Source organism: Xenopus laevis, chromosome 7S (genome assembly GCF_017654675.1).
Source record: "Xenopus laevis strain J_2021 chromosome 7S, Xenopus_laevis_v10.1, whole genome shotgun sequence".
In the NCBI taxonomy this organism is placed as follows: Eukaryota; Metazoa; Chordata; class Amphibia; order Anura; family Pipidae; genus Xenopus; species Xenopus laevis.
The window spans coordinates 14,293,351-14,313,311 of record NC_054384.1 but is presented as its reverse complement, the minus strand read 5'-3'; the positions used below and the strand labels follow the sequence as shown (position 1 = coordinate 14,313,311).

Sequence of the window (19,961 nt, the reverse complement as noted above, 5' to 3'; positions counted from 1 at the left end):
ATGTGTTGGTCTCTACCTTAGTTTTGTGGGAATTGACTAAATACAGTATTAGATCATTTTCCCACTGCTACACTGAGCTAAGCATGGTCGGGTTCTAGAGGTTATTGCGGCGCTTGCTTCTGGAGTATCCTGTCCATTCGCTATTTATGTACTATGGCTATCCGTGCCAATCAGGTAGTTTTAAAATATTGATCCTGAGATGAACCACCTTGTCTTATAGCTCTAAATGTTCAGGCTGTCGGGCCATACAACAGTAGAAAGGTCACTATGCTGTGCATGACCCTTTGTACCGATATCTTTCTAGTCTGCTTACCTGCCTTATTTAGTAGACAAGTATTAGTGTATTTAGGCTTTTTAATAATTGCTGTTAAATTATATTATAGATGGTGGGAAGTCTGTTGAAAACAATAGCACCTCTGCACAAGAAATAAATATGGAAGAAGCATCTCCCCTACATGTACTTGCCACTGAAGATACTTCATCCACGGGCGCTGATAAAGCCACTCCAGCCAAAGGTAGAGGTCGTCCATCCAAGGGCAGTATGAGCAAGTCACCAGCATCTGCTAATAGAGGTAAGACAAAATAAGAACTTTCAGAAAGTAATGTATTTTTGTACTGCGATGTACCTAGACTAGCAACATTTTCTCATGACATCCTCAGCAGAACTCACCTTTCACTTACTTTCATCTAATTTGGGTTTCTGTTGGTTATTGAATAATTTACATTTTTTTTTTAATGTTAATTAAAAAACAAGAGTAGTACCCAACTATATATACACTTTTCTTCTTGTTTAGATTTATTATCTTAAGTCTTGAAGTTCTAAGATTGAGTTTTAGTGGATAAATACTATTGTGACTCGGGATTTTAAATTGGAGTTCCTTTAATTATAGATAGTGAGAAGAATAGCACATCATCAGCTCTTGAACATCATGTGGAAGAAAGCAGCAAAGAATCATCTCTACAGGCATCTACCACAGAAGGTGCTTCATCCATAAATACTGATAACGCCACTCCAGCCAAGCGAAGAGGTCGTCCATCCAAACGCAGTTTGAGTCATTCACCAGGTAACAAAATTAGTGCTCACATTTAAAAAGTTAATTTCAAATGTAAAAATTTTGGCAATATTTTGTGCTGTACTTGTTTGACTTTTAAAATCGGAAAATTTTTGGCTGAATTCTTGTTCGGTCAGTCCTTTACTTTTTTTTTTTTTTTTTCTTTGCCCATTTTCCTGTTTCATATTCAAAGCCTGCAGTCTTTTTTCTGGGGGTATCGAAAATAAAGAGAGAAGGCGCACACCCTTTTAAAGTGAGTTACAGGGTGCTAATCCATAGGTGACTCCCCATAAGGGTCTCCATGTAATCTATAACTGCTGCAAGGAATGGATAGCACACCCAATTTGAGAAAACCAAAATTAATTTATTATAAAAAAGAAAAAATCTAACAGAAAAAAATTATTTACAAAACAAAAGCACTGGTTTTGAGTATAGATATGATTTTAAAGTTTTGTTTTTGTTTGTTGACTTATGCAAGCTACTATTTGGCTTCTAGCATCAATGCTCTTAGCCTAAAAAATGAATACCACAATCTGCTTCATACTGTTTTAATGTGAACTTTAATGAGACTTCAGATTATTAGGTTCTTTAGTTTAGCTGGGCATACACATCATGGTTAAGAACACTTATTTATATTATGCCGTTTTGTATAGTGTGCATAGGTGGAATATAGCATGTATTTCACCATGTAAACTCTTTTTCTCTAACGTCCTTTGGGGGACACCGGAACCACTGGGTTAAACTCCTCCAACCAGGAAGACCGGACACTGGCAATTCATAAATGTCCTTCCTCCAAGCCCATCTGTGTGACCTGCACAGCTGCTGGGGAACAGTCCACTGCTAGCAGCACAGAAAATTTCCTTCCAGTTAATGCTCTGCAGGGGAGCCTTCTGGGGCCACCATGGGATCACCTGCTTTAAGTGACCAGCCCCATTATGGGCAGTGCAGCTGTCTCAGTCCCTGGCTAACTTGCAGGGCATCAGTTAGCCAGGCAATAGTTCATCAGGTAATAGTTCTACCATGGCCTCAGGGGAATCCTCGTCTGAGGAGCTCCTATCACATTGCAGCGAAGGGGAGATGATGTCTTCCTCTGAGGAACATGGGGAACCAGATAGAGAATTTCCTCGTAATATGGAAAGCCTGATAAGGGTGGTGAAAGAGGTGTTGAACTTGGAGGAGCCGGCAACAACGGGCCAGGCCACAAGGGATCCTTCAAACGCCAATCCAAACACGCAGCAGAATTCACATTCCACTAACAGCTGGGAGACATAGAACAGGAGTGGGACGCCCCTGAGAAAAAGTTTCAGCCCTCGCGGCACTTAACTCGCTCCTATCCATTTGCCAAGAATTGGTGGAGAAGTGGATTATCCCACCCATGTTTGATGCCCTGGTGTCTCGACTATCCAGGAACACAGCACTTCTGGTGCCTGATGCGACGGCCATAACCATCTCGAGAATTCTCTGAAGGTCGATCTGAGGAAGTTCCGACAACGAAACTAGCATCTGTGGCACAACTGCAAGACCAACAACAAGTCAGCCACTGACCAGCCCCAGTCCCAATGACTGGACAAGTTCACCGAACCTCAATCGAGCCGTGGGAGGGCGACTCGGGAGGTTCCAGGAGGTGTGGGTACGAGATGTCAGACACCTGGGTTCAAAGACGGCTACAGATAGGAAATTCAAGCACCTCCATTATGGCGCCTCCTCCTCTCCAGGGTCCCGGTAGGGAAACCAAAGTGCAAAGCCTTTTTGGGGACTACTACAAGCAGTTGTAGTGGTGCCAGTTCTGTCTGACCAGCGTTTCGATGGCTTATATTCCAATTTATTTGAGTACCAAAGGACAGATCCTTCCGATTTGAATAGGCTAAACAGATTAGGGATGCACCGAATCCAGGATTCGGTTCGGGATTCGGCCAGGATTAGGCCTTTTTTAGCAGGATTTGGATTCGGCCGAATCTTTCTGCCCAACATTCTGGTAAAAGCAGGCTCCCTGTTGACAGCCAGTAAGCGCGTTACCATCATTGTATCGACCCTGGAATCATTCGGGTGGATGATCAATCGTCAGAAGTCATCACTAATCCCCGGCCAGGTCATGCAGTTCCTGCGGCTAGTGTTCAATACCAGCTCACAGAGCGTAATACTACCGAAGGTGAGACAGTCGAGGCTCAGGAGCATGGTAGGACGGCTTATCCAGACCCGCACGTACACAGTATGATTCTGTATGCAGGTTCTGGGGTTAATGGTGGCAGCAATGGAAGCTGTACCATGGGCCCAGTATCACCTACAAACTCTGTAATTGTGCATCATGCACAGGTGGAAGAAGGGGTCCCTCGAGCAAGCCATGGTTCTCGACAAGACGGTGCGAGAATATTTATATTGGTGGATGGCTCGGGGAAGGTCTACTATAGCATGATGGATTAAGAAATCCACTTAAAGCACCTCCTAGGCATGGAGCAAGAAGGCTTCTGCGGAGCAGCTGTGCTAAGGGGTGACTTGGTCGTCAGTCCATACCTTTACATGGTTCTAAGGTTCTGATGTGTTTTCCTCTGCCGAGGCGAGTTTCTGTGGGAAGGTTCTACAGGCCGTGGTCATGACCGTCTAAGGGCTGACTGTCCCCTCCCTTATTAATTATTCATAGGGACTGCTTTGGTAAGTACCAGTGGTTCCTGTGTCCCCCAAAGGACATTGGATAAAATATTTTTTGTATAACTTACCGTTAAAGGGGTTATTCACCATCCAACAGTTTTTTTTCTGTTAGTTTCAGATTGTTCACCAGAAATAGTCTTTTTTCCATTTTTAATTTTTTACAGTTTTTCCAAAATCCAAGTTTAAAATTGAATTTTCCTGTCTAGGTTGTTTCAATCTGGCAGCGCAACTGTTAAATTTTGCAACATTTATTTGATACATTTCTCAGTAGTATCTATGGACTATTAGCAATTATTGTATCAATTCCAACAGTTGCCTTTAATGAAACTCGGCGATTCTCCTCAGTAGGGGCAAAGATAAGAAATGTATCAACTAAATGTATCCATTTAGAACATTTTACAGGGTTACAGACCGCCCCTCCCAAAGTTGCTTTAGAAGGTGAAAAATGACACTTAACACTTCAATATTAGAAAAACAGGCACAGATAGAAAATAGAAATTAATTGGAAAAAGTCTTTATTTTTGGTGCACTATCTGAAACCAACTGAACTGAAAAAAAAGTGTTTGGAAGGTGAACAACCTTTTAAATCTTTCTATCTAGTCTCTTGGGGGACACAGGACCTCCCTCCCTGAGACAAGCGTTTTCCCTGTATTGTAGTTGGAATTAACTTATGTTATTGTTATCCTATTCTTTGGTTGATATACTAAACTGAGCAAGGAGGGTTAAGCACAGGTTATATGAGGAAGCGGAGGAGGATATTTTTTAATTGTCTGTGTCCTGCCTCCTGGTTGGAGGAGCTTAACCGAGTAGTTCCTCTGTCCCCCAATGGACGAGAGAGATTTAATGGTAAGTTATACAAAAAATCTCCTTATATACATGTATCTAGCATTCTTAAGCACACTATAACCTCTTACAGCTGATTTCTTCCATGCTGTCAGTGTGCAGAACACTGCGTGAAGGGCCCTGGAGCCACAGGGATTTGTTATTGGTTTGTAAATTACCTGATTTAGTGTGTGACGGGAATAAATGCTGTGATGCTGCAAATCAAGTCCTTTTCTAAAATTGTTCATTAATAGTTTGGGATAAATCCATATTAAATTGCCTAAAACCAGTACTGTAGGATTGTCTAGTTTAGAACTTCAGGTTTCCAGTGATGAACGGTTTCTAAAATAAAGTTTATCAAGTTTATCTGTACGCAGTAAGCCCCTTTTATACAAGTTCTGAAGAATCACTTTGTACTACTACAGAGCTTATGTTATCAGATGTGTATCCTGTGCCTTTTCTCCTTTTTCAGCTTTGAATGGCTGCCCCCATGGCTACACAGCAGCTTGTTTTTATAAACTATAGTAGTACTTATCTGTTATCTACTGTGTATCCTGTGCTTGAATGGCTGCCCCCATGGCTACACAGCAGCTTGTTTTTATAAACTATAGTAGTACTTATCTGTCATCTACTGTGTATCCTGTGCTTGAATGGCTGCCCCCATGGCTACACAGCAGCTTGTTTATATAAACTATAGTAGTACTTATCTGTTATCTACTGTGTATCCTGTGCTTGAATGGCTGCCCCCATGGCTACACAGCAGCTTGTTTATATAAACTATAGTAGTACTTATCTGTTATCTACTGTGTATCCTGTGCTTGAATGGCTGCCCCCCATGGCTATACACCCCAGTTTCACCAGAGCAGAGCAACAGCACGTTATATTTTCATTATTTTAAAACATTTTAATTTTTTGGTGTTACTGTTCCTTTAAACCAGCAGCGTTTCTGATTCAATAGCCTAATATTTTTTCCTAAGTGTAGGTGGTTGATCATATTTTAGTTTTGCATCTCATGCTCAAATTGTAGTTTTGCACCAATTCTCCTGTTTGGTTTTACAGTTCAAACTATTCAAACATCAGCACCAGAAGAAGCCTTACCAAAACATACAATGGAGACAAATAATGGTGAGGTTTCGTTACAAATTGACAGTGAAACTGGAAAATCTGAAACAGCCAAAAGAAGAGGTCGACCTTCCAGGGCCAGTCTGAATGTTGCATTAGGTAAATGTTTATAAATCCTTATATTTTTAAAAGTGGTAATATAAATCCACCAGCTTCTGTTGCAGAAAAGTCATGTGTTTGGTGTCTACCCTACTTTTGTAGGAATTACTAAATACAGTATTATCAGATCATTTTCCCCCGCTACACTGAGAAATGCATAGTCAAGTTCTAGAGGTATTGCGGCGCTTTGCTTCAGGAGTACCCTTCCCATCTGGTATTTATGTACTATGGCTATCCGTGTTGATCTGGTAGATTTAAAAATTTGATCCATAGATGCACCAGCATGTCTTGTAGATCTAAATGTTCAGGCTGTCGGCCATACACCAGTAGAAAGGTCACTATGCTGTGCATGACCTGTTGTGCAGTATCTTTCTGCTTACCTGCATTTCAGTCAAATACAATACATGATTGGCCAAGGCATTGCAACACTAATGCTTTTTCCTGCCAAATTGCTTTTTATTCAGTAGATAAGTACCAGTGTATTTAGGCTTTTTTATAATTGCAGTTAAATTATATTATAGATGGTGGGAAGTCTGTTGAAAACAAAAACACTTCTGCACAAGAAATAAATATGGAAGAAGCATCTCCTCTACATGTACTTGCCACTGCAGATACATCCACGGGCACTGATAAAGCCACTCCAGCCAAAAGTAGAGGTCGTCCATCCAAGGGCAGTATGAGCAAGTCACCAGCATCTGGTAATAGAGGTAAGACAAATAAGAACTTTCAGCCAGTAATGTATTTTTGTACTGTGATGTACCTAGTCGAGCAACATTTTCGGTTCTAAAAACTAAATATACTCGTGATATCCTCAGCAGAGCTCATAAATGTTCACCTTCCACTTATTTTATCTAATTTGGGTTTCTGTTGGTTATTGAATAATTTACCTGTTTTTTTATTTCTTCTATTGGCTTTTAATGTTAATTTGGTCCACAACATAGTAGTACCCAACTATATATGTTTTACTCTGTTATTGAGAGCCTCTCTTCCTCTGCCTCATGCGCCTAACCATGGTATTTTGTATAGGAATCCACTATTTGGGATTGGGCCGAATCCCTGGCGGAGGATTGGGCCGAATCCCTGGCGGAGGATTGGGCCGAATCCCTGGCGGAGGATTGGGCCGAATCCCGACCCCTAATTTGCATGCAGGAAAGGAAAAAGTGGGAAAAAAAAAAATTTGTGACGAAAAGTCACGTGATTTTCCTACTCGCCCCTAATTTACATATGCAAATTAAGATTCGGATTCCGTTTGGCTTGGGAATAATTGCAGTTAAATTATATTTTAGATGGTGGGAAGTCTGTTGAAAACAATAGCACTTCTGCACAAGAAATAAATATGGAAGAAGCATCTCCTCTACATGTACTTGCCACTGAAGATACTTCATCCCCGGGCACTGATAAAGCCACTCCACCCAAAGGTAGAGGTCGTCCATCCAAGGGCAGTATGAGCAAGTCACCAGCATCTGGTAATGGAGGTAAGACAAAATAAGAGCTTTCAGCCAGTAATGTATTTTTGTACTGCGATGTACCTAGACTAGCAACATTTTCAGTTCCAAAAATTGAACAAACTCATGACTTAAAATGTTCACATTTCACTTCTTTTCTGTCATCATCTAATTTGGGTTTCTGTTGGTTATTGAATAATTTACATGTTTTTTCAATTCTTCTGTCGGCTTTTAATGTTAAACAACAAAGTAGTACCCAACTACCGTATATATACACTTTTCTTCTAGTTTAGATTTATTATCTTAAGTCTTGAAGATCTAAGATTGAGTTTTAGTGGGTAAATACTATTGTGACTTGGGATTTTAAATTGCAGTTCCTTTAATTATAGATAGTGAGAAGTCTGAAAAGAATAGCACATCATCAGCTCTTGAAAATCATGTGGAAGAAAGCAGCAAAGAAGCTTCTCTACAGGCATCTACCACAGAAGGTGCTTCATCCACAGATGCTGATAAAACCACTCCAGCAAAGAGAAGAGGTCGTCCATCCAAACACAGTTTGAGTCATTCACCAGGTAACACAATTACTGCTCACATTCAAGAAGTTAATTTCAAATGTAAAAATGTTGGCAATATTTTGTGCAGTGCTTGTTTGACTTTTTTAAAATCTGAAAATTTTAGTCTGAAGTCCTGTTCAGTCAGTCCTTTTTCTTTGCCCATTTTCCTGTTTTCATATTTAAAGGCTGCAGTTTTTTTTCTGGGGGCCACTGGTTTTGAGAATAGATGAGCTGTTTTTTTTGTTTGTAGACTTATGCAAGCTACTGCTTGGCTTCTAGCCTCAATGCTCTTAGCCTAAAAAAATGAATACCACAATCTGCTTCATACTGTTTTAATGTGAACTTTAATGAGACTTCAAAAATGGGTTCTTTAGTTTAGCTGGGCATACACATCAAATCTTTTGATGGTTAAGAACACTGTAATTTATATTATGCAGTTGTGTATAGTGTGCATAGGTGGAATATAGCATGTATTATTTCACAGTGTAAACTTTTACTTTCTCTAAATTCCTTTGGGAGACACAGGAACCACTGGGTTAAGCTCCTCCAACCAGGAGACATAACACTGAATATTAATAAATGTCCCTTCTTCGAGCCCATTTGTGTGACCTGCACAGCTGCTGAGGAACAGTCCACTGCCCCTACTGATGGCAGCACCGGAAATTTCCTTCCAGCTAATGCTCTGCAGGGGAGCCTTCTGGGGCCTCCATGGGATCACCTGCTTTAAGTGACCACCCCCATTACGGGCAGTGCAGCTGTCTCAGTCCCTGGCTAACTTGCAGGGCATCGCAAACCTGTCCCTTCCCTGGACAAGTTTATTAATCCGCTATCTGATATGCCTACCACTATGCCTGGCAATAGTTCCAAGCAAAGAAGAACAGATTTGGAGAGGAAGCTCCTGGCTACCATGGCCTCAGGGGAATCCTCAGTTGAAGAGCTCCTATCCGATCGCAGCGAAGGGGAGGTGATGCTCCCCAAACGATAGTAGTACTTATCTGTTATCTACTGTCCCCTGTGCTTGAATTGCTGCCCCCACGGCCACACAGCAGATTGTTTATATAAACTATAGTAGTACTTATCTGTTATCTACTGTGTCCTGTGCTTGAATGGCTGCCCCCACGGCTACACAGCAGCTTGTTTATATAACCTATAGTAGTACTTATCTGTTACTTATCTATCTACTGTGTATCCTGTACTTGAATGGCTGCCCCCACGGCTACACAGCAGCTTGTTTATATAAACTTTAGTAGTACTTATCTGTTATCTACTGTCCCCGTGCTTGAATTGCCGCCCCCACGGCCACACAGCAGATTGTTTATATAAACTATAGTAGTACTTATCTGTTATCTACTGTGTGTCCTGTGCTTGAATGGCTGCCCCCATGGCTACACAGCAGCTTGTTTATATAAACTATAGTAGTACTTCTGTTATCTACTGTGTATCCTGTGCTTGAATGGCTGCCCCCATGGCTACGAAGCAGCTTGTTTATGTAAACTGTATGAGTTTCTGAAGCATACACCAGTTTCACCAGTGCAGAGCAACAGTACATATTTTAATTAATTTGAACCATTTTAATTTTTTGGTGTTACTGTTCCTTTAAAGGAGAATTCTACCTGTACTATGGCTATCTTTGTCGATCATGTAGGTTTAAAAATTTGTTCCAGAAATGCACCAGCATGTCTTAGTTCTAAATGTTCAGGCTGTCGGCAATACAACCGTAGAAAGGTCTCTATGTTGTGCATGGCCTGTTGTACGGTATCTTTCTAGTCTGCTTACCTGCATTTCAGTCAAATACAATACAGGATTGGCCAAGGCATTGCAACCCTAAAGCTTTGTACTGCCATATTGCTTTTTATTTAGTAGATAAGTACCAGTGTATTTAGGCTTTTTAATAATTTCTGTTAAATTATATTATAGATGGTGGGAAGTCTGTTGAAAACAATAGCACCTCTGCACAAGAAATAAATATGGAAGAAGGAGCTCCTCTACATGTACTTGCCACTGAAGATTCTTCATCCACGGGCACTGATAAAGCCACTCCAGCCAAAAGAAGAGGTCGTCCATCCAAGGGCAGTATGAGCAAGTCACCAGCATCTGCTAATAGAGGTAAGACCAAAGAAGAACTTTCAGCCAGTATGTATATATATTTGTACTGTGATGTACCTAGACTCGCAACATTTTTGGTTCTAAATACTGAACGTACTTGTGACATCCTCAACAGAGCTCTTAAATGTTCACCTTTCACTTATTTTCGGTCATCTGATTTGGGTTTCTGTTGGTTATTGAATAATTGACCTGTTTTTTTAATTCTTCTGTTAGCTTTTAATATTAATTTGGTCCACAACCGAGTAGTACCCAACTATATATACACTTTCCTTCCGGTTTAGATTAATTTCTCTAAATATTTTACTCTGTTATTGAGAGCTTCTCTTCCTCTGACCTCATGCCATGGTATTTTGTATGAAGTGCTTTCTCAAGCTGGGTATTTCTTTTGGGTGATACTTTTAGTAATTTACATCTTTCAGTTTGTCTCACTTACTGTACGCCTTGAAGTTCTAAGTATGAGTTTTAGTGGATTAATACTACAGTGATTTGGGATTTTAAATTGCAGTTCCTTTGATTATAGATAGTGAGAAGTCTGAAAAGAAAAGCACATCATCAGCTCTTGAAAATCATGTGGAAGAAAGCAGCAAAGAAGCTTCTCTACAGGCATCTACCACTGAAGGTGCATCATCCACAGATGCTGATAAAACCACTCCAGCAAAGAGAAGAGGTCGTCCATCCAAAAGCAGTTTGAGTCATTCACCAGGTAACACAATTAGTGCTCTCATTCAAGAAGTTAATTTCAAATGTAAAAGTTTTGGCAATATTTTGTGCAGTACTTGTTTGACTTTTAAGATTGTGTGTAATCGTAAAATTTTAGTCTGAAGTAGTGTTTTTTTTTTTTTGTTTTTTTTCATTGTCCTTTTTCTTGTTTCATATTTAAAGCCCGTGGTTTTGTTGGGAGTGGGGCACTGGTTTTGAGAATAGATATGATTTCAAGTTTTTTTTTTTTTTTTTATATAGACTTATGCAAGCTACTACTTGTTTTCTAGCCTGAATGGTCTTGGCCTAAAAGAAATGAATACCACAGTCTGCTTCATACTGTTTTAATGTAAAGTTTAAAGGGATACTGTCATGGGGAAAAAAAAAATTTCAAAATGAATCCGTTAATAGTGCTGCTCCAGCGGAATTCTGCACTGAAATCCATTTCTCAAAAGAGCAAACAGATTTTTTTATATTCAATTTTGAAATCTGACATGGGGCTAGACATTTTGTCAATTTCCCAGCTGCCCCTGGTCATGTGACTTGTGCCTGCACTTCAGGAGAGAAATGCTTTCTGGCAGGCTGCTGTTTTTCCTTCTCAATGTAACTGAATGTGTCTCAGTGGGACCTGGATTTTACTATTGAGTGTTGTTCTTAAATCTACCAGGCAGCTGTTATCTGGTGTTAGGGAGCTGCTATCTGGTTACTTTCCCATTCTTTTGTTTGGCTGCTGGGGGGGGGGGAAAGGGAGGGGGTGATATCACTCCAACTTGCAGTAAAGAGTGATTGAAGTTTATCAGAGCACAAGTCACATGACCAGGGGCAGCTGGGAAATTGACAAAATGTCTAGCCCCATGTCAGATTTCAAAATTGAATATAAAAAAAATCTGTTTGCTCTTTTGAGAAATGGATTTCAGTGCTGAATTCTGCTGGAGCAGCACTATTAACTGATTCATTTTGAAAAAAAAAAATTTTCCCATCACAGTATCCCTTTAATGAGACTTCAGATTATGGGCTCTTTAGTTTAGTTGGGCATACACGGGCCAGCTTTTGATGGTTAGGCACACTAATCTATATTCAGTTATGTATAGTGTGCATAGGTGAAATATTTATGTATAAAGCATGTATTATTTCACAATGTAAGCTATTTATATGTTGGCATACTTTTTGTGCGTATGTGGGGCAAAAGTAATAACCTTTTATCATGGTTTTTCTTGAAACATTTAGTGAAACCTGCTGTAGATGTTCCAGAAGACCTAAGTACCAGCAATGAGGATTCTAATATTTCTGAACTATCAAGTGATATCAGAACAGACCAACAGAAAAATGTTTTACCTAATGGAGCAAAAAAAGCAACTAAGAAATCTCAGAGAAAGAATACAGTTACAAAGGAAACTGTCCAAATAGCAGCAGTGCTGCAATCGGAACCTTTGGAAAACTTGGTTGTTGAAAATGATGAAAAGTCTGCTCCCCAAAGGCGACGAGGAAGACCTCAAAAGGGTGGTGCACTTTCATCTGCCACTGAAGGTAATTACATAAGTACTCAGAGCTGCTTACAAAATATATAACCTTGGATCAATGTTTATTTTCTAAAATCATTTATACTGTGAATTAATAGTATATTATTTAATACTAGTTTCAGATGGAGTGTTAGCAGAAGAACTAACAACAAACAGACGAACTGGCAGAGGCCGAAAGATAGCAGAAGCGGCAAAACTGCAAGAGGGTAAGATGGATGGATAGACTCTAAAATTTTCATGGACCCAAGATTTTAAGGTCAAAATATTTTTTTTTTTCACTAGCATACCAGTCCTTGTATTTCATATTAATGACCATATATTGTAAAACTGCAGGTGGCATAATAGAGGCACAACTTCTCTATTGTTCCCTATTCTATGCACTGCAAAAAAAAAAATTAACCCAGTATTTAAACCATATGATGCACCTTTACAATAAAGTATGCATATAATTAGTTTAGGCGAATTACTAACTGCCATTTTTTTAATGTTTGGGGTTTTTTAGGTTTGGAAGTCTGTACAAGTGCTGCAGAATCTCAAGTGGAAGTAAAAAATGAGGAACTCTCGTCAGCTAAGAGTTTGTCTAAATCTAGCAGTCCAATAAAAGCTGTACCTGAAGACTCTACAACAACTAAGAAGCTACGTGGAAGGCAGCCTAAAGTGGGCAGAGAACGGAAAGCTGTTGCAGAGAAACTGCTTACAGAACTGCCAGGAGATTCAGCTTTAGTTAACAATGTAACTCCATCTGTGAGAAGAGGTAGACGAGCAAGAGGCACTGCAAACTCTGTGACTGAAACAGTCATAATTGAAACAAATTTACCTGACTTGGCAGACACAGTAGTTTTGCATGAAGAGCAAGAAAGTTCCAGTCATACCTCTCCAGAAGCAAAAACCCAAAGAGGAAATCGAAAAAATCTCAAAAGTGCTGTTGATTCTGTAAAGAACTCTGCTCAAACAGATGTAACAATAGAATTAAAAGAAAGAGCTGGCAAAAGACCTACACGTGGTGCAAGAGGCACTCAGCAGGTTGAGGAGCTTAAAGAACTAAAAGGAAAAAAAGCAGATTACCATATTCCCAAGAATGCTGAACCAGTTCTTTTAGAGGAGACTCTAGCTAAAGAGAAGGCATCTAAGGCAAAATCTGTGCAATGGCACCCTCTGCTGGCTGCTCAGGAAACTGCTGAAAAGCATACGGAGGAGACTGTTAAGAATCTTGCAGATGAAGAAGCACTGGTTAGTGCAATTAAATCAAGAGGAAGAAGGAGGCAAGAAGTAAAAGAAACAGTAGTTCCAGCAAAACGATCACGTTCAAGAAAGGAGGAAAAAAGTGTTGATACATTAAATTCAAGTAGTGTTGCAGTTGATGAGAAATCTCTTGCTTTGGTTGCCAGTGACAAAAATGAAATGTCTAAGACTAAGAGAGGGCGGAGGCAAGCAACCATTCAGTTAAAGAAAATTACTGATCCAGATCTTCCAGTGGCAGAAGTGAAAAATAATTCAGATGTTTCCTCTAAACAAGATCTTGAACCTGAAATTGTAAGTGACAAGCCTTTAAACAGAAGAAACACAGGTAAAAGAAATCTTAAGTCTTCATCTGACTCTGATTCTGGCAGTAATGCGATTGAACCAGCATTGGAGACAATGACACAAAAGCGTGGACGAAGAGGAGCAGCAGCCAAAATTTCTGACTCTGAGAATACAGAAGTTAAAACTGTTGAGTCTGCTGAAAACCTCCCTTCAAGTAAAAGAAGGGGCAGAGCTCCAAATAAAAAAAACATGCCTGAAATTAGCAACGTTGCTGCTGAACCTGCTGAAAGTCCAGAAAATGTGGCTGAAATTGAAAATACTGAAAAAATAGAAAGCCCCCCTAAATCAAGAAGAGTCTTGAAAAGAAAGGCAGCCACCACTGATGTTTCAGAAGGCAACACATCAGTAAGTGAAAAGGAAGCCCCTGCTCCTGTTAGGGGAAGCACAAGAGGAGCTTCAAGGCAAAAATCTGCAGCAAAAGAGAAACCTGTGGTTGTTGAAGAATCACCAGCAAAGAGAAAGAAAGCAGGTAAATTGCCATATTTGCTTTTAGGTTCATAACCGTAAGGGTATTGGTACAACGAGATTTGTTGCCTAAAGTAAATCATTGGTGGGGAAAACATAAGCAACTTTGTTTTATAAAGTTTTCAATACTGTGTTTTCTGTTTCAAGAATTCAGAAATTCTTGATTGGCCTTTAAAGGGGGCAGTAAACACAAATGTTAAAATATACTATTCTAAGAAATGTATCTATTAATTTCTTGCTATTGTGGATGGTAAAATGAACAGATGTCTTGCTGGCAACCGAAGTCCAAATGATTGGATCATAGTAGGTGCCAGTTCATGCCATTGAGCAGTGATCCCCAACCAGTAGCTCGTGAGCAACATGTTGCTCTCCAACCCCTTGGATGTTGCTCCCAGTGGCCTCAAAGCAGAAGCTTATTTTTGAATTCCAGGCTTGGAGGTAAGTTTTGGTTGCATAAAAACCAGGTGCACTGCCAAACAGAGCCTCATGTAGGTTGACAATTCACATAGGGGCTACCAAATGGCCAATCACAGCCCTTATTTGGCACCCCAAGAAACCATGCTTGTGTTGCTCCCCAACTCCTTTTACTTCTGAATGTTGCTCACAGGTTCAAAAGGTTGGGGATCCCTGCCATTGAGAGAGGATCTCATCAGCTAGTCAATGCCGTCCTTGCCCCAATTGAATTTTTTTAAACCTGTCAGATTTTTGCCTTCCGCCAGATAGGTCCCACACATGGCCAGATAAAATCAAATCTGCCTGTGTATAACCTGCTAAAGTAAAGAGCCCATAATATATCTATGTATTTTTTTTTTTCTTGTCTTGCTAGTGCCATCTTCCAGTCCAACCCAGAAAAGAGGAAAAACCAAAGCCACTGCAGTGAAACGGCAAAATGAGAAGCCCGCCGAAGTTGTAAAGACGAGACCAACATTGCGCACACGGAAATAGGCCTAAATGGTTCCATACATTTAATTCCTGCCAAACTTAAAGTATCGTCCGATAACTGGATTCAAATCCCCTGAATGATTTTATGTAATTTTAAATATTTCTGTAGCGCTGCATTTGTTTCTGGAAAAAAAATTGTACATTTTATATTTTTTATTCTGTACATTTTATATCTTTATTTTGACAAAGTTTAAAGCTTTACATTTCAGGCAGCTGTGGCTTATTGCATGACAAAATGTCACTTTTATTCATTGAGTGTTTTTATGCGATGTTTTAGATTGTTGTAAGTCATGCTGAATAAACAGGCCAGCCCCTTTCTTAATCTAGGTCTTAATATTTGTGGTTAATAAAAAGTGATTCGAATTCACTGTAGTGATCGATTTTACTTATTCCCTTGTGGATATTGTTAAAGTCTTTGACTTTACATTTGGATTAAATCTCCAAAATTCACATTCAAGTCTTAATCCTGCATCATCATCAGAATGTTGTACAGTTTGTAGTCGATGTAATGATTCTTGATTTGTGCATTTTGTGGTCATTAGGCTGTTAATATTCATAACTGTTTAAGGATCAAATTCATTTAAGATTCTGTACTATTGTTGAACATTTGTAATGCACTTTTTTTTTTTAATATTTAAAATTGTCAGATCAAATCTCCTTAACCATGTGGGGTTATTTAAAAAAAAAAAAAAAAGTGTAGTTCTTCTGTTTATTATTTGGAAAGTTTTAGTTTAATTTTGCATGGTCAGTGATTATTATGACCATATCACTATTTTATAATGGTGAACTGAGCAACAAGAACGTCCATATACCATTTAAACATATCATTTAAATTTGTGGCTCACTAAATTCACCAAGATTTTAAAAAAAGTGTGTAGTTTTCAGTATTGTTTCTATTGTATCTACCTTGAATTTAATAACCACTAGGATCTTTATTTTATTTTTTTCATTGTCAGTTTATCGGTTGCAGTTTTTTTAAGACATGGAGCACTCTGACTAGGCTTACTAGTCATGACATTGTAGCAAAGTGCAGAACTTGGAGAAAGTGAGAAAATTCTAACTAGTTTGCATGTCACTGAAGGCAACAGATGTGGAGTTCATCCATTACAATTCAAAAAGTAGTCATTCATGAACAATGCGCCCTTTAATAAAGCTGTAACAGGATTGTCCTATACCTTTAAGGCAACATATATGAAAAACGGGTAATTAATCCACTGTACACAAATAAATTTGGATTGTTTTTGAGTTGGCGTATGGCATTTCTTTCTTCATGAAAGCGGAGGGGTAGAGGAAATGAGTAGTCCATGCCACATGGTTACATGTTTTCCAGTGTAGCTTGCAACGACCATTGTGATATTGGCAGCTTCAGGGCAGTGGCCTGGCTTGCATTATAAAATCAAGTGCTCATTGTTCCTGTAGTCAAAAATAATCTTGGTTAATTCCTCTGTAAGATATCGGCAAGTGCCTCTGTTGTCATTGCTTGTGTGGGTTTAGGTTTTATCTTTACCACTAACTGATTTAATTGGCTGGCTGCTGCAAGCAATCAAACTGATGCATGAAAAGTTTTCCTGCCAACCCCCTTATATTCCACTGCATTTCTGCTAGACAGGGGTTGCCAAGACAGTAGGTTTTTAAATGCATAAGATCACGGTTAAAAGTGGAGATGGTGCAACCACATTAAAGTTTGTCCTGCCGTCCTATAAAATACCTACATATAAAACGACACACGGGTAGGCTTATGGGCGTAGTTTGAAACAAGTTCACCTCTTAACTGTTTTACAAGGTAAGTATGATCTTAAATACAAAAGCGGTACACTTTATGTAGGCCAGAAAAGACAGAATTTCGAAATAAAATATACGGTTTGAAGAGCTCAGCAGCTTGTGCCGACTTCTAGTTTTGGAAAAGATCCGATATAATAATGAATTGAGGGTGAGGCTATGAAGTTAAGTCTATCATTATTGACTTAAGGGCAACAGTCAACATTATCAACTTTGGTATCCTTTGTCATCGCTAAGATAAGTGTTTAGGATTTGAGAGGTATATAAGTGATATATCAACCTTTGATTAGCGAATGTATAGTCTGTCATCTTCCGGCATTTGATATGGAGTACTGTGGTGCAGTTCTTGGCTTGTGTCTGCAAACAAAATGCTTGAGGGTTGATTACAGATAAGGGTCATCAACATAACCGTTCAAAATACAAATTAATCTAGTATATGGATTCAACTTTCCCCTCAACATTTTAGAGGTCATGTATAACCTTTTCTTTAAAGGTACTTGTGTCAAAACCCCACTCTTTCCACTTCAGTCAAGTTGCGCTCTGAATCACTACTGCCAGCCTTTCATAGCAAATCAAGTTCTGCTGAGTTTTTTGATGCAAAGGATCCCTGGAGATAGTCACCGCCTGCCCAGGCTGTAGCTTCTGGTGGTGTTCGCACACCGAGTCGATAAGCACAGTGCACTTGTGCCGAGAAGAATCATGCAGAGATGTTGCTCACACACTGTATACCAGACATTAATGGAACTGAGAATCAAAAAAAAATGCTTTAAAGTACTTAAAATATAATTTACGGTTTACATGAACTGGTACAACAGGAGTGTTTCCATCAGAAGCTCTACTATAATAGATACATATAATGTAACAATGTGCTGTTTAGCCACAGGGGCAGCCATTCAAGGCTTATGTTACATAGCAGATAACCGGTACATTCTACCATTGTATTCTATTGCAGAGTATATGTTATCTGTTGTGTATCCTGGGAATTTTCTCCTTTTTCAGCCTAAATGGATACACAGCAGCCTATTTATATAAACTATAGCAGTCTTTCCAAAGAAAACACACAGCTTTTGCCAATGCAGGGCAACAGTAGATTATGTTAATTACTGTAAAATGCTTGTGTTTTTGGTGTTACTGTTCCTTTAAGGGGAAGATTGTGGCAACTGAGCTCGAAATTGCACTTTGCTTACTGCAGTTGTAATCATAAATGACTCCTTGTGTAGCTTTGTGTTTGGCACTGGTTATAGTCATTACATGGATAACTAGTTCTGTTTGAGAAGGAACTGAAGTAGCTTGAAGTTAAAAACAAAAAACATCTCTGTATCTACTCTGGGGGCCTTATTTATTAAAGTCCGAATTCAACTGAATAGTTTAATCAAAAAATTCTGACCAAACTAGAATCCACGATTGGACCTTATTTATTAAAAAAAAAAATCACGATTTTATGGATCGGGGACAAACATGAAAGAAAATCGAGTAAAAATCTAAATTGTATGATTTTTTTTCTTACTTCCCCCCCCCCTGAATTGAACAATTGTTTTTGGACTTTTCCCCAAAGAGCCTGAATTTTGCAGATTTTTGCCCGAAAAGTCAGAAACAGATGGATTTTCAGGGCTAATTCCAGCACAGACCACAGAAACATCCGAATAGCATAGGAACCTCTCCCATTGGATTATACACAACCTTGGTAGGTCTGAGATGCCAGATTTTTTTCCCCAGACTTTTCCATCCTTGGGGTATAATAAATCTCAAAAGTTGAGGTTTTTTTTCCCCCACTAAAAATTCAGCTTTTATAGTAAAAAAAGTTTTTTGGCATTCAGACTTTAATTAATAACCCCCTTGGAGTTAGGCTTGTGACTAATTACAGGTGGCCAGATATGGAGGCATACACACAGTAGAGTCAATAATTTGGAAAGTCCTGCATAATGGTGCAGGTGCCATCTTGCTTGTGTTTGCAAAATAGCTTTAAAATGCGTGAACAGTTTCGATAGCCTTTTGCACATCCTACAACTCCCCATCCTGTGTAGATTGTAACGCGTTTCACCTATTATCTTTAACAAGCAGCAAATTGTGGCCATCTTTGATTTGTACAGACCTGCGAGAAGACGGCCAAAGAACCCCTGGTTCTGAGGAGAGTGATACATGGGATAAATAACCAGCCACAGAGGTGGTCTGACATTGAGGGATTTATTGGAGATCGATCTTGTGCATGAGGAATCGACATTACAAATCAACTCCCTAACCTAAGTATTGAGTTCAGCTATCTGAATACAGTAAAATAATTCTGGATTAAACAGCAGAGTGGGCTTCTGAAACACTACTGAAAGCCCACAAAAGGAAAAACATCACCAAACCATTCTCTTTTATACGGTGATGTGTCTCCAGTATTTATTACTATTAGTCCCTGGTGGTGGAACCCAGTAGTTACATCAACAATTTGAGCAATGCCACTTCCACTAGGTACAATAGCAAGATTAAATTATAGGCAAGCTTTAGTCACCCAAGCTGACTAAAACAAACAAGTCATTTAGAACAGGATGCCTACATTTGTGTGGGCCAGTCCTGTTTTATACGTAACATGGCGTAGGCTGGTATATTACATATTTGGAGGTCAGATTATGATATAATGATGTCACACAAACAAGTTAATGAAGCCTCAATAATATGGTCTACCATTAACCTATTCAGATCTAAATACTTCGAAATGTAATACGTGGGGGTTTATTTATCAGGATCCGAAAATATATTCTTTTCTGAAATATACTCCCACTAAATCCGCATAGGTTATTTCCCCTTATTTATCAATACATTTTCCTGAAAAAAGTCCAGTGCGGAAAAAATAGTGAAAATTGTACGAAAATTCGAATTTCACGAATTTTCCGCCCAAAAACTTTTTTTGTCCAAAAACCACAAAATCTTTGGATTATTGTATAAAACCCAGCGCAGATCAGGATATCTTCTAGACTTCTCCCATTGACATATACAACCTCAACAGGTCTGAGATGCCGGATTTTCGGATTCATCCTCGAGATATAATAAATCACTGAGAACTCAAGGTTGTTTTTTTCACTAAAAATTTGGATTTTATAGTCAAAAACTCAAATTTTTCAAGTTTTTGGCATTCAGACT

General features: G+C 39.1%; 1 protein-coding gene across 24 annotated transcripts in view; it reads left to right on the top strand.

Moving 5' to 3' along the window:
• mki67.S (marker of proliferation Ki-67 S homeolog) overlaps positions 1-16,301 on the top strand; it is a 42,733-nt gene extending 26,432 nt beyond the window's left edge. For 6 of the 24 annotated variants that reach the window (XM_041570313.1, XM_041570320.1, XM_041570319.1 and 3 more), the window contains 12 exons: positions 384-572; positions 891-1,064; positions 5,580-5,741; positions 6,263-6,448; positions 7,028-7,216; positions 7,576-7,758; positions 9,658-9,846; positions 10,367-10,549; positions 11,773-12,072; positions 12,182-12,271; positions 12,568-14,118; positions 14,941-16,301. In XM_041570313.1, coding sequence (XP_041426247.1) covers positions 384-572; positions 891-1,064; positions 5,580-5,741; positions 6,263-6,448; positions 7,028-7,216; positions 7,576-7,758; positions 9,658-9,846; positions 10,367-10,549; positions 11,773-12,072; positions 12,182-12,271; positions 12,568-14,118; positions 14,941-15,059 — 3,515 coding nt within the window. In that variant the 3' untranslated portion in view covers positions 15,060-16,301. 24 annotated transcript variants of the gene reach the window in all.
• Positions 16,302-19,961: the final 3,660 nt, after the last annotated feature.